Here is a 15,060-nt window from a genome sequence, read left to right on the forward strand (position 1 = left end):
CAGAGAGGGGACTGAGAGAGAGAGAGAGAGAGAGAGGGGTGAGGGACAGAGAGGGAACTGAGAGAGAGAGAGAGAGAGAGAGGGGTGAGGGACAGAGAGGGGACTGAGAGAGAGAGAGAGAGAGGGGTGAGATACAGAGGGGACTGAGAGAGAGAGAGAGAGGGGTGAGGGACTGAGAGAGAGAGAGAGAGGGGTGAGGGACTGAGAGAGAGAGAGAGGGGTGAGGGACAGAGAGGGGACTGAGAGAGAGAGAGAGGGGTGAGCAACAGAGAGGGGACTGAGAGAGAGAGATAGAGGGGTGAGGGACTGAGAGAGAGAGAGAGAGAGAGAGAGGGGTGAGGGACAGAGAGGGGACTGAGAGAGAGAGAGAGGTGGATGGGGGGGACGGAGGGAGTGTCGGGGAGGGAGAGATGGATGGGGGAAGGAGGGAGCGTCGGGGAGTGAGAGATGGACGGGGGACGGAGGGAGAGTCGGGGAGGGGAGAGGTGGATGGGGGGACGGAGGGGGAGTCGGGGAGGGAGAGGTGGATGGGGGGACGGAGGGAGTGTCAGGGAGGGAGAGGTGGATGGGGGGAAGGAGGGATAGTCGGGGAGGGAGAGATGGATGGGGGGACGGAGGGAGAGGTGGATGGAGGGACGGAGGGGGAGTCGGGGAGGGAGAGGTGGATGGGGGGGACGGAGGGAGTGTCGGGGAGGGAGAGGTGGATGGGGGGAAGGAGGGAGAGTTTGGGAGGGAGAGATGGATGGGGGGACGGAGGGAGAGGTGGATGGGGGGACGGAGGGAGTGTCGGGGAGGGAGAGGTGGATGGGGGGAAGGAGGGAGAGTCGGGGAGGGAGAGATGGATGGGGGGATGGAGGGAGAGGTGGATGGGGGGACGGAGGGAGTGTCGGGGAGGGAGAGATGGATGGGGGGAAGGAGGGAGCGTCGGGGAGTGAGAGATGGATGGGGGGACGGAGCAGAGTCGGGGAGGGAGAGGTGGATGGGGGGACGGAGGGAGTGTCGGGGAGGGAGAGGTGGATGGGGGGAAGGAGGGAGAGTCGGGGAGGGAGTGATGGATGGGGGGACGGAGGGAGAGTCGGGGAGGGAGAGGTGGATGGGGGGAAGGAGGGAGAGTCGGGGAGGGAGTGATGGATGGGGGGACGGAGGGAGAGATGGATGGGGGGACGGAGGGAGAGTCGGGGAGGGAGAGATGGATTGGGGGACGGACGGAGAGTCGGGGAGGGAGAGGTGGATGGGGGGACGGAGGGGGAGTCGGGCAGGGAGAGGTGGATGGGGGGACGGAGGGGGAGTCGGGGAGGGAGAGGTGGATGGGGGGACGGAGGGAGAGTCGGGGAGGGAGAGATGGAGGGGGGGACGGAGGGAGAGATGGATGGGGGGACGGAGGGGGAGTCGGGGAGGGAGAGGTGGATGGGGGGACGGAGGGGGAGGTGGATGGGAGGAAGAGGGAGCATCGGGGAGGGAGAGGTGGATGGGGGGACGGAAGGGGAGTCGGGGAGGGAGAGATGGATGGGGGGACGGAGGGGGAGTCGGGGAGGGAGAGGTGGATGGGGGGACGGAGGGGCTCGGGGAGGGAGAGATGGATGGGGGGACGGAGGGGGAGTCGGGGAGGGAGAGGTGGATGGGGGGACGGAGGGGGAGTCGGGGAGGGAGAGATGGATGGGGGGACGGAGGGGGAGTCGGGGAGGGAGAGGTGGATGGGGGGACGGAGGGGGAGTCGGGGAGGGAGAGGTGGATGGGGGGACGGAGGGGGAGTCGGGGAGGGAGAGGTGGATGGGGGGACGGAGGGAGTGTCGGGGAGGGAGAGGTGAATGGGGGGACGGAGGGGGAGTCGGGGAGGGAGAGGTGGATGGGGGGACGGAGGGGGAGTCGGGCAGGGAGAGGTGGATGGGGGGACGGAGGGGGGGTCGGGGAGGGAGAGGTGGATGGGGGGACGGAGGGAGAGGTGGATGGGGGGACGGAGGGGGAGTCGGGGAGGGAGAGGTGGATGGGGGGACGGAGGGGGAGTCGGGGAGGGAGAGATGGATGGGGGGACGGAGGGGGAGTCGGGGAGGGAGAGGTGGATGGGGGGACGGAGGGAGTGTCGGGGAGGGAGAGGTGGATGGGGGGACGGAGGGAGAGTCGGGGAGGGAGAGGTGGATGGGGGGACGGAGGGGGTGTCGGGGAGGGAGAGGTGGATGGGGGGCCGGAGGGGGAGTCGGGGAGGGAGAGGTGGATGGGAGGACGGAGGGGGAGTCGGGGAGGGAGAGATGGATGGGGGGACGGAGGGGGAGTCGGGGAGGGAGAGATGGATGGGGGGACGGAGGGGGAGTCGGGGAGGGAGAGGTGGATGGGGGGACGGAGGGGGAGTCGGGGAGGGAGAGATGGATGGGGGGACGGAGGGGGAGTCGGGGAGGGAGAGGTGGATGGGGGGACGGAGGGGGAGTCGGGGAGGGAGAGGTGGATGGGGGGACGGAGGGGGAGTCGGGGCGGGAGAGGTGGATGGGGGATGGAGGGGGAGTCGGGGAAGGAGAGATGGATGGGGGGACGGAGGGGGAGTCGGGGAGGGAGCGATGGATGGGGGGACGGAGGGGTAGTCGGGGAGGGAGAGGTGGATGGGGGGACGGAGGGGGAGTCGGGGAGGGAGAGGTGGATGGGGGGACGGAGGGGGAGTCGGGGAGGGAGAGGTGGATGGGGGGACGGAGGGGGAGTCGGGGAGGGAGAGGTGGATGGGGGGACGGAGGGGGAGTCGGGGAGGGAGAGGTGGATGGGGGGACGGAGGGGGAGTCGGGGAGGGAGAGGTGGATGGGAGGACGGAGGGGGAGTCGGGGAGGGAGAGGTGGATGGGGGACGGAGGGGGAGTCGGGGAGGGAGAGGTGGATGGGGGGACGGAGGGGGAGTCGGGGAGGGAGAGGTGGATGGGGGGACGGAGGGGGAGTCGGGGAGGGAGAGATGGATGGGGGGACGGAGGGAGAGTCGGGGAGGGAGAGATGGATGGGTGGACGGAGGGAGAGGTAGATGGGGGGACGGAGGGAGCGTCGGGGAGGGAGAGGTGGATGGGGGGACGGAGGGGGAGTCGGGGAGGGAGAGGTGGATGGAGGGACGGAGGGAGAGTCGGGGAGGGAGAGGTGGATGGGGGGACGGGGGGGGAGTCGGGGAGGGAGAGGTGGATGGGGGGACGGAGGGAGAGGTGGATGGGGGGACGGAGGGAGAGTCGGGGAGGGAGAGATGGATGGGGGGACGGGGGGGGAGTCGGGGAGGGAGAGATGGATGGGGGGACGGAGGGGGAGTCGGGGAGGGAGAGGTGGATGGGGGGACGGAGGGGGAGTCGGGGAGGGAGAGATGGATGGGGGGACGGAGGGGGAGTCGGGGAGGGAGAGGTGGATGGGGGGACGGAGGGGGAGTCGGGGAGGGAGAGGTGGATGGGGGGACGGAGGGGGAGGTGGATGGGGGGACGGAGGGGGAGTCGGGGAGGGAGAGGTGGATGGGGGGACGGAGGGGGAGGTGGATGGGGGGACGGAGCGGGAGGTGGATGGGGGGACGGAGGGGGAGACGGGGAGGGAGTGGGTGTCGAGTAGGTTGTTGAGGGAGCGTCGGGGAGGGAGTGGGTGTCGAGTAGGTTGTTGAGGGAGCATGGTGCTGAGTGAGTGCGGCTCCCTTGGTAACCCCTCTTCCTCCTGGTGCCCTCACAGGTCAGTCGGAGGGGGCGCTGAGTCCGACGCTGCGCTGCGACAGTCCAGTCCCCGCGGTGCACACTCCCCCACCCAGACCCCTCGCCCAGGAGCACGATGGCAAGACCCACCCCCAGCTCGAAAAGAAGATTCTGGAATATCTCTCAGACCCCAGCCTGCTGCTTCCCACCGACTCGCTGGCGATCCTCAACACTCTGCTGATGGTGAGATACTTCATCACCCCACCGCCCCTCCTCCGTCCCTCCCTCCCGCCGTCCCTCCCTGCCCGCCATCCCTCCCTCTCGCACGCCATCCCTCCCTCTCGCCCGCCATCCCTCCCTCCCTCCCCGCCCACCATCCCTCCCTCCCCGCCCACCATCCCTCCCTCCCGCCGTCCCTCCCTCCCGCCGTCCCTCCCTCCCGCCGTCCCTCCCTGCCCGCCATCCCTCCCTCTCGCACGCCATCCCTCCCTCTCGCCCGCCATCCCTCCCTCCCTCTCTGCCCGCCATCCCTCCCTCTCGCACGCCATCCCTCCCTCTCGCACGCCATCCCTCCCTCTCGCCCGCCATCCCTCCCTCCCTCCCACCGTCCCTCCCTCTCGCCCGCCATAACTCCCTCTACACTGTCCCCATCAAACACTCCCCGGGCAGGTACAGCACGCGGATAGATACAGAGTAAAGCTCCCTCTACACTGTCCCCATCAAACACTCCCAGGACAGGTACAGCACGGGGTAAGATACAGAGTAAAGCTCCCTCTAAACTCTCCCCATCAAACACTCCCAGGACAGGTACAGCACGGGGTTAGATACAGAGTAAAGCTCCCCTACACTGTCCCCATCAAACACTCCCAGGACAGGTACAGCACGGGGTTAGATACAGAGTAAAGCTCCCTCTACACTGTCCCCATCCAACACTCCCAGGACAGGTACAGCACGGGGTTAGATAAAGAGTAAAGCTCCCTCTACACTGTCCCCATCAAACACTCCCAGGACAGGTACAGCACGGGGTTAGATACAGAGTAAAGCTCCCTCTACACTGTCCCAATCAAACACTCCCAGCACAGGTACAGCGCGGGGTTAGATACAGAGTAAAGCTCCCTCTACACTGTCCCCATCAAACACTCCCAGGACAGATACAGCACGGGGTTAGATACAGAGTAAAGCTCCCTCTACACTGTCCCCAACAAACACTCCCAGGACAGGTACAGCACGGGTTAGATACAGAGTAAAGTTCCCTCTACACTGTCCCCATCAAACACTCCCAGGACAGGTACAGCACGGGGTTAGATACAGAGTAAAGCTCCCTCTACACTGTCCCAATCAAACACTCCCAGCACAGGTACAGCGCGGGGTTAGATACAGAGTAAAGCTCCCTCTACACTGTCCCCATCAAACACTCCCAGGACAGGTACAGCACGGGGTTAGACACAGAGTAAAGCTCCCTCTACACTGTCCCCATGAAACACTCCCAGGACAGGTACAGCACGGGGTTATATACAGAGTAAAGCTCCCTCTACATTGTCCCCAGCAAACACTCCCAGGACAGGTGCAGCACGGGGTTAGATAGAGAGTAAAGCTCCCTCTACACTGTCCCCATCAAACACTCCCAGGACAGGTACAGCACGGGGTTAGATACAGAGTAAAGCTCCCTCTACACTGTCCCCATCAAACACTCCCAGGACAGATACAGCACGGGGTTAGATACAGAGTAAAGCTCCCTCTACACTGCCCCATCAAACACTCCCAGGACAGGTATAGCACGGGGTTATATACAGAGTAAAGCTCCCTCTACACTGTCCCCATCAAACACTCCCAGGAAAGGTACAGCACAGGGTTAGATACAGAGTAAAGCTCCCACTACACTGTCCCCATCAAACACTCCCAGGACAGGTACAGCACGGGGTTAGATACAGAGTAAAGCTCCCTCTACACTGACCCCATCAAACACTCCCGGGACAGGTACAGCACGGGGTTAGATACAGAGTAAAGCTCCCTCTACACTGTCCCCATCAAACACTCCCAGGACAGGTACAGCACGAGATTACATACAGAGTAAAGCTCCCTCTACACTGTCCCCAACAAACACTCCCAGGACAGGTACAGCACGGGGTTAGATACAGAGTAAAGCTCCCTCTACACTGTCCCCATGAAACACTCCGAGGACAAGTACAGCACGGGGTTAGATACAGAGTAAAGCTCCCTCTACACTGTCCCAATCAAACACTCCCAGCACAGGTACAGTGCGGGGTTAGATACAGAGTAAAGCTCCCTCTACACTGTCCCCATCAAACACTCCCAGGACAGGTACAGCACGGGGTTAGATACAGAGTAAAGCTCCCTCTACACTGTCCCCATCAAACACTCCCAGGACAGGTACAGCACAGGGTTAGATACAGAGTAAAGCTCCCACTACACTGTCCCCATCAAACACTCCCAGGACAGGTACAGCACGGGGTTAGATACAGAGTAAAGCTCCCTCTACACTGTCCCCATCGAACACTCCCAGGACAGGTACAGCACGGGGTTAGATACAGAGTAAAGCTCCCTCTACACTGTCCCCATCAAACACTCCCAGGACAGGTACAGCACGGGGTTAGATACAGAGTAAAGCTCCCTCTACACTGTCCCCATGAAACACTCCCAGGACAGGTACAGCACGGGGTTAGATACAGAGTAAAGCTCCCTCTACACTGTCCCAATCAAACACTCCCAGCACAGGTACAGCGCGGGGTTAGATACAGAGTAAAGCTCCCTCTACACTGTCCCCATCAAACACTCCCAGGACAGGTACAGCACAGGGTTAGACACAGAGTAAAGCTCCCTCTACACTGTCCCCATCAAACACTCCCAGGACAGGTACAGCACGGGGTTATATACAGAGTAAAGCTCCCTCTACACTGTCCCCATCAAACATTCCCAGGACAGGTACAGCACGGGGTTAGATACAGAGTAAAGCTCCCTCTACACTGTCCCCATCAAACACTCCCAGGACAGGTACAGCACGGGGTTAGACACAGAGTAAAGCTCCCTCTACACTGTCCCCATGAAACACTCCCAGGACAGGTACAGCACGGGGTTATATACAGAGTAAAGCTCCCTCTACATTGTCCCCATCAAACACTCCCAGGACAGGTGCAGCACGGGGTTCGATAGAGAGTAAAGCTCCCTCTACACTGTCCCCATCAAACACTCCCAGGACAGGTACAGCACGGGGTTAGATACAGAGTAAAGCTCCCTCTACACTGTCCCCATCAAACACTCCCAGGACAGATACAGCACGGGGTTAGATACAGAGTAAAGCTCCCTCTACACTGCCCCACCAAACACTCCCAGGACAGGTACAGCACGGGGTTATATACAGAGTAAAGCTCCCTCTACACTGTCCCCATCAAACACTCCCAGGAAAGGTACAGCACAGGGTTAGATACAGAGTAAAGCTCCCACTACACTGTCCCCATCAAACACTCCCAGGACAGGTACAGCACGGGGTTAGATACAGAGTAAAGCTCCCTCTGCACTGTCCCCATGAAACACTCCGAGGACAAGTACAGCACGGGGTTAGATACAGAGTAAAGCTCCCTCTACACTGTCCCAATCAAACACTCCCAGCACAGGTACAGCGCGGGGTTAGATACAGAGTAAAGCTCCCTCTACACTGTCCCCATGAAACACTCCCAGGACAGGTACAGCACGGGGTTAGATACAGAGTAAAGCTCCCTCTACACTGTCCCAATCAAACACTCCCAGCAGAGGTACAGTGCGGGGTTAGATACAGAGTAAAGCTCCCTCTACACTGTCCCCATCAAACACTCCCAGGACAGGTACAGCACGGGGTTAGACACAGAGTAAAGCTCCCTCTACACTGTCCCCATGAAACACTCCCAGGACAGGTACAGCACGGGGTTATATACAGAGTAAAGCTCCCTCTACATTGTCCCCAGCAAACACTCCCAGGACAGGTGCAGCACGGGGTTAGATAGAGAGTAAAGCTCCATCTACACTGTCCCCATCAAACACTCCCAGGACAGGTACAGCACGGGGTTAGATACAGAGTAAAGCTCCCTCTACACTGTCCCCATCAAACACTCCCAGGACAGATACAGCACGGGGTTAGATACAGAGTAAAGCTCCCTCTACACTGCCCCATCAAACACTCCCAGGACAGGTACAGCACGGGGTTATATACAGAGTAAAGCTCCCTCTACACTGTCCCCATCAAACACTCCCAGGAAAGGTACAGCACAGGGTTAGATACAGAGTAAAGCTCCCACTACACTGTCCCCATCAAACACTCCCAGGACAGGTACAGCACGAGATTACATACAGAGTAAAGCTCCCTCTACACTGTCCCCAACAAACACTCCCAGGACAGGTACAGCACGGGGTTAGATACAGAGTAAAGCTCCCTCTACACTGTCCCCATGAAACACTCCGAGGACAAGTACAGCACGGGGTTAGGTACAGAGTAAAGCTCCCTCTACACTGTCCCAATCAAACACTCCCAGCACAGGTACAGCGCGGGGTTAGATACAGAGTAAAGCTCCCTCTACACTGTCCCCATCAAACACTCCCAGGACAGGTACAGCACGGGGTTAGATACAGAGTAAAGCTCCCTCTACACTGTCCCCATCAAACACTCCCAGGACAGGTACAGCACAGGGTTAGATACAGAGTAAAGCTCCCACTACACTGTCCCCATCAAACACTCCCAGGACAGGTACAGCACGGGGTTAGATACAGAGTAAAGCTCCCTCTACACTGTCCCCATCGAACACTCCCAGGACAGGTACAGCACGGGGTTAGATACAGAGTAAAGCTCCCTCTACACTGTCCCCATCAAACACTCCCAGGACAGGTCCAGCACGGGGTTAGATAAAGAGTAAAGCTCCCTCTACACTGTCCCCATCAAACACTCCCAGGACAGGTACAGCACGGGGTTAGATACAGAGTAAAGCTCCCTCTACACTGTCCCCATGAAACACTCCCAGGACAGGTACAGCACGGGGTTAGATACAGAGTAAAGCTCCCTCTACACTGTCCCAATCAAACACTCCCAGCACAGGTACAGCGCGGGGTTAGATACAGAGTAAAGCTCCCTCTACACTGTCCCCATCAAACACTCCCAGGACAGGTACAGCACGGGGTTAGACACAGAGTAAAGCTCCCTCTACACTGTCCCCATCAAACACTCCCAGTACAGGTACAGCACGGGGTTATATACAGAGTAAAGCTCCCTCTACACTGTCCCCATCAAACATTCCCAGGACAGGTACAGCACGGGGTTAGATACAGAGTAAAGCTCCCTCTACACTGTCCCCATCAAACACTCCCAGGACAGGTACAGCACGGGGTTAGACACAGAGTAAACCTCCCTCTACACTGTCCCCATGAAACACTTCCAGGACAGGTACAGCACGGGGTTATATACAGAGTAAAGCTCCCTCTACATTGTCCCCATCAAACACTCCCAGGACAGGTGCAGCACGGGGTTCGATAGAGAGTAAAGCTCCCTCTACACTGTCCCCATCAAACACTCCCAGGACAGGTACAGCACGGGGTTAGATACAGAGTAAAGCTCCCTCTACACTGTCCCCATCAAACACTCCCGGGACAGGTACAGCACGGGGTTAGATACAGAGTAAAGCTCCCTCTACACTGTCCCCATGAAACACTCCGAGGACAAGTACAGCACGGGGTTAGATACAGAGTAAAGCTCCCTCTACACTGTCCCAATCAAACACTCCCAGCACAGGTACAGCGCGGGGTTAGATACAGAGTAAAGCTCCCTCTACACTGTCCCCATCAAACACTCCCAGGACAGGTACAGCACGGGGTTAGATACAGAGTAAAGCTCCCTCTACACTGTCCCCATCAAACACTCCCAGGACAGGTACAGCACAGGGTTAGATACAGAGTAAAGCTCCCACTACACTGTCCCCATCAAACACTCCCAGGACAGGTACAGCACGGGGTTAGATACAGAGTAAAGCTCCCTCTACACTGTCCCCATCGAACACTCCCAGGACAGGTACAGCACGGGGTTAGATACAGAGTAAAGCTCCCTCTACACTGTCCCCATCAAACACTCCCAGGACAGGTCCAGCACGGGGTTAGATAAAGAGTAAAGCTCCCTCTACACTGTCCCCATCAAACACTCCCAGGACAGGTACAGCACGGGGTTAGATACAGAGTAAAGCTCCCTCTACACTGTCCCCATGAAACACTCCCAGGACAGGTACAGCACGGGGTTAGATACAGAGTAAAGCTCCCTCTACACTGTCCCAATCAAACACTCCCAGCACAGGTACAGCGCGGGGTTAGATACAGAGTAAAGCTCCCTCTACACTGTCGCCATCAAACACTCCCAGGACAGGTACAGCACGGGGTTATATACAGAGTAAAGCTCCCTTTACATTGTCCCCAGCAAACACTCCCAGGACAGGTGCAGCACGGGGTTAGATAGAGAGTAAAGCTCCCTCTACACTGTCCCCATCAAACACTCCCAGGACAGGTACAGCACGGGGTTAGATACAGAGTAAAGCTCCCTCTACACTGTCCCCATCAAACACTCCCAGGACAGATACAGCACGGGGTTAGATACAGAGTAAAGCTCCCTCTACACTGCCCCATCAAACACTCCCAGGACAGGTACAGCACGGGGTTATATACAGAGTAAAGCTCCCTCTACACTGTCCCCATCAAACACTCCCAGGAAAGGTACAGCACAGGGTTAGATACAGAGTAAAGCTCCCACTACACTGTCCCCATCAAACACTCCCAGGACAGGTACAGCACGGGGTTAGATACAGAGTAAAGCTCCCTCTACACTGTCCCCATCAAACACTCCCGGGACAGGTACAGCACCGGGTTAGATACAGAGTAAAGCTCCCTCTACACTGTCCCCATCAAACACTCCCAGGACAGGTACAGCACGAGATTACATACAGAGTAAAGCTCCCTCTACACTGTCCCCAACAAACACTCCCAGGACAGGTACAGCACGGGGTTAGACACAGAGTAAAGCTCCCTCTACACTGTCCCCATGAAACACTCCCAGGACAGGTACAGCACGGGGTTATATACAGAGTAAAGCTCCCTCTACATTGTCCCCAGCAAACACTCCCAGGACAGGTGCAGCACGGGGTTAGATAGAGAGTAAAGCTCCCTCTACTCTGTCCCCATGAAACACTCCCAGGACAGGTACAGCACGGGGTTAGATACAGAGTAAAGCTCCCTCTACACTGTCCCCATCAAACACTCCCAGGACAGATACAGCACGGGGTTAGATACAGAGTAAAGCTCCCTCTACACTGCCCCATCAAACACTCCCAGGACAGGTACAGCACGGGGTTATATACAGAGTAAAGCTCCCTCTACACTGTCCCCATCAAACACTCCCAGGAAAGGTACAGCACAGGGTTAGATACAGAGTAAAGCTCCCACTACACTGTCCCCATCAAACACTCCCAGGACAGGTACAGCACACGGTTAGATACAGAGTAAAGCTCCCACTACACTGTCCCCATCAAACACTCCCAGGACAGGTACAGCACGGGGTTAGATACAGAGTAAAGCTCCCTCTACACTGTCCCCATCAAACACTCCCAGGACAGGTACAGCACGGGGTTAGATACAGAGTAAAGCTCCCTCTACACTGTCCCCATCAAACACTCCCAGGACAGGTACAGCACGGGGTTAGATAAAGAGTAAAGCTCCCTCTACACTGTCCCCATGAAACTCTCCCAGGACAGGTACAGCACGGGGTTAGATACAGAGTAAAGCTCCCTCTACACTGTCCCCATCAAACACTCCCAGGACAGGTACAGCACGGGGTTATATACAGAGTAAAGCTCCCTCTACATTGTCCCCAGCAAACACTCCCAGGACAGGTGCAGCACGGGGTTAGATAGAGAGTAAAGCTCCCTCTACACTGTCCCCATCAAACACTCCCAGGACAGGTACAGCACGGGGTTAGATACAGAGTAAAGCTCCCTCTACACTGTCCCCATCAAACACTCCCAGGACAGGTACAGCACGGGGTTAGACACAGAGTAAAGCTCCCTCTACACTGTCCCCATGAAACACTCCCAGGACAGGTACAGCACGGGGTTATATACAGAGTAAAGCTCCCTCTACATTGTCCCCAGCAAACACTCCCAGGACAGGTGCAGCACGGGGTTAGATAGAGAGTAAAGCTCCCTCTACACTGTCCCCATCAAACACTCCCAGGACAGGTACAGCACGGGGTTAGATACAGAGTAAAGCTCCCTCTACACTGTCCCCATCAAACACTCCCAGGACAGATACAGCACGGGGTTAGATACAGAGTAAAGCTCCCTCTACACTGCCCCATCAAACACTCCCAGGACAGGTACAGCACGGGGTTATATACAGAGTAAAGCTCCCTCTACACTGTCCCCATCAAACACTCCCAGGAAAGGTACAGCACAGGGTTAAATACAGAGTAAAGCTCCCACTACACTGTCCCCATCAAACACTCCCAGGACAGGTACAGCACACGGTTAGATACAGAGTAAAGCTCCCACTACACTGTCCCCATCAAACACTCCCAGGACAGGTACAGCACGGGGTTAGATACAGAGTAAAGCTCCCTCTACACTGTCCCCATCAAACACTCCCAGGACAGGTACAGCACGGGGTTAGATACAGAGTAAAGCTCCCTCTACACTGTCCCCATCAAACACTCCCAGGACAGGTACAGCACGGGGTTAGATAAAGAGTAAAGCTCCCTCGACACTGTCCCCATGAAACTCTCCCAGGACAGGTACAGCACGGGGTTAGATACAGAGTAAAGCTCCCTCGACACTGTCCCAATCAAACACTCCCAGCACAGGTACAGCGCGGGGTTAGATACAGAGTAAAGCTCCCTCTACACTGTCCCCATCAAACACTCCCAGGACAGGTACAGCACGGGGTTAGATACAGAGTAAAGCTCCCTCTACACTGTCCCCATCAAACACTCCCAGGACAGGTACTGCACGGGGTTAGATACAGAGTAAAGCTCCCTCAGCACTGTCCCCATCAAACACTCCCAGGACAGGTACAGCACGGGGTTAGATACAGAGTAAAGCTCCCTCTACACTGTCCCCATCAAACACTCCCAGGACAGGTCAATTACTAGGGGGCATAGGTTTAAGGTGAGAGGGGCAAAGTTTAGAATAGATGTACGAGGCAAGTTTTTTACGCAGAGGGTAGTGGGTGCCTGGAACTCACTACCGGAGGAGGTAGTGGAGGCAGGGACGATAGGGACATTTAAGGGGCATCTTGACAAATATATGAATAGGATGGGAATAGAAGGATACGGACCCAGGAAGTGTAGAAGATTGTAGTTTAGTCGGGCAGTATGGTCGGCACGGGCTTGGAGGGCCGAAGGGCCTGTTCCTGTGCTGTACATTTCTTTGTTCTTTGTTCTTTGACAGGTACTGCACGGGGTTAGATACAGAGTAAAGCTCCCTCTACACTGTCCCCATCAAACACTCCCAGGACAGGTACAGCACGGGGTTAGATACAGAGTAAAGCTCCCTCTACACTGTCCCCATCAAACACTCCCAGGACAGGTACAGCACGGGGTTAGATAAAGAGTAAAGCTCCCTCTACACTGTCCCCATCAAACACTCGCAGGACAGGTACAGCACGGGGTTAGATACAGAGTAAAGCTCCCTCTACACTGTCCCCATGAAACACTCCCAGGACAGGTACAGCACAGGGTGAGATACAGAGTAAAGCTCCCTCGACACTGTCCCAATCAAACACTCCCAGCACAGGGACAGCGCGGGGTTAGATACAGAGTAAAGCTCCCTCTACACTGTCCCCATCAAACACTCCCAGGACAGGTCCAGCACGGGGTTAGATATAGATTATCATTATCATAGAATTTACAGTGCAGAAGGAGGCCATTCGGCCCATCGAGTCTGCACCGGCTCTTGGAAAGAGCACCCTACCCAAGGTCAACACCTCCACCCTATCCCCATAACCCAGTCGCCCCACCCAACACTAAGGGCAATTTTGGACACTAAGGGCAATTTATCATGGCCAATCCACCTAACCTGCACATCTTTGGACTGTGGGAGGAAACCGGAGCACCCGGAGGAAACCCACGCACACACGGGGAGGATGTGCAGACTCCGCACAGACAGTGACCCAAGCCGGAATCGAACCTGGGACCCTGGAGCTATGAAGCAATTGTGCTATCCACAAGGCTACCGTGCTGCCCCTATAGAGTAAAGCTCCCTCGACACTGTCCCCATCAAACACTCCCAGGACAGGTACTGCACGGGGTTAGATACAGAGTAAAGCTCCCTCTACACTGTCCCCATCAAACAATCCCAGGACAGGTACAGCACGGGGTTAGATACAGGGTAAAGCTCACTCTACACTGGCCCCATTAAACACTCCCAGGACAGGTACAGCACGGGGTTAGAGACAGAGTAAAGCCCCCTCTACCCTGTCCCCATCAAACACTCCCAGGACAGGTACAGCCCGGGGTTAGATACAGAGTAAAGCTCCCTCTGCCCTGTCTCCATCAAACACTGCCAGGACAGAAAGAGCACGGGGTTAGATATAGAGTAAAGCTCCCTCTACACTGTCCCCAGCAAACACTCCCAGGACAGGTACAGCACGGGGTTAGATACTGAGTAAAGCTCCCTCTACACTTTCCCCATCAAACACTCCCAGGACAGGTACAGCACAGGGTTAGATACAGAGTAAAGCTCCCTCTACACTGTCCCCATCAAACACTCCCAGGACAGGTACAGCACGGGGTTAGATACAGAGTAAAGCTCCCTCTGCACTGTCCCCATCAAACACTCCCAGGACAGGTACAGCACGGGGTTAGATACAGAGTAAAGCTCCCTCTACATTGTCCCCATCAAACACTCCCAGGACAGGTACAGCATGGGGTTAGATACAGAGTAAAGCTCCCCCTACACTGTCCCCATCAAACACTCCCAGGACAGGTGCAGCACGGGGTTAGATACAGAGTAAAGCTCCCTCTACACTGTCCCCATCAAACACTCTCAGGACAGGTACAACACGGGGTTAGATACAGAGTAAAGCTCCCTCGACACTGTCCTCATCAAACACTCTCAGGACAGGTACAGCACGGTGTTAGATACAGAGGAAAGCTCCCTCGACACTGTCCCCATCAAACACTCTCAGGACAGGTACAGCACAGGGTTAGATACAGAGTAAAGCTCCCTCTACACTGTCCCCATCAAACACTCCCAGGACCGTTACCGCACGTGGTTAGATAGAGAGTAAAGCTCCCTCTACACTGTCCCCATCAAACACTCCCAGGACAGGTACAGCACGTGGTTAGATACAGAGTAAAGCTCCCTCATCACTGTCCCCATCAAACACCCACAGGACAGGCACAGCACGGGGTTAGATACAGA

The 15,060-nt window shown here is 56.9% G+C and overlaps 2 protein-coding genes across 2 annotated transcripts in view; both read left to right on the forward strand.

The window, feature by feature from the left end:
- Positions 1-15,060, forward strand: part of LOC140422583 (solute carrier family 12 member 6) — a 539,853-nt gene that overhangs the window by 369,324 nt on the left and 155,469 nt on the right. The gene's annotated exons all lie outside the window — the stretch shown is intronic.
- mettl3 (methyltransferase like 3) overlaps positions 1-15,060 on the forward strand; it is a 73,968-nt gene that overhangs the window by 14,347 nt on the left and 44,561 nt on the right. The window contains exon 2 of the mRNA XM_072506015.1: positions 3,669-3,871. Coding sequence (XP_072362116.1) covers positions 3,669-3,871 — 203 coding nt within the window. The remainder of the gene's footprint in view (positions 1-3,668; positions 3,872-15,060) is intronic.

The sequence above is a fragment of the Scyliorhinus torazame genome, chromosome 5 (assembly GCF_047496885.1).
Source record: "Scyliorhinus torazame isolate Kashiwa2021f chromosome 5, sScyTor2.1, whole genome shotgun sequence".
Classification (NCBI taxonomy): Eukaryota; Metazoa; Chordata; class Chondrichthyes; order Carcharhiniformes; family Scyliorhinidae; genus Scyliorhinus; species Scyliorhinus torazame.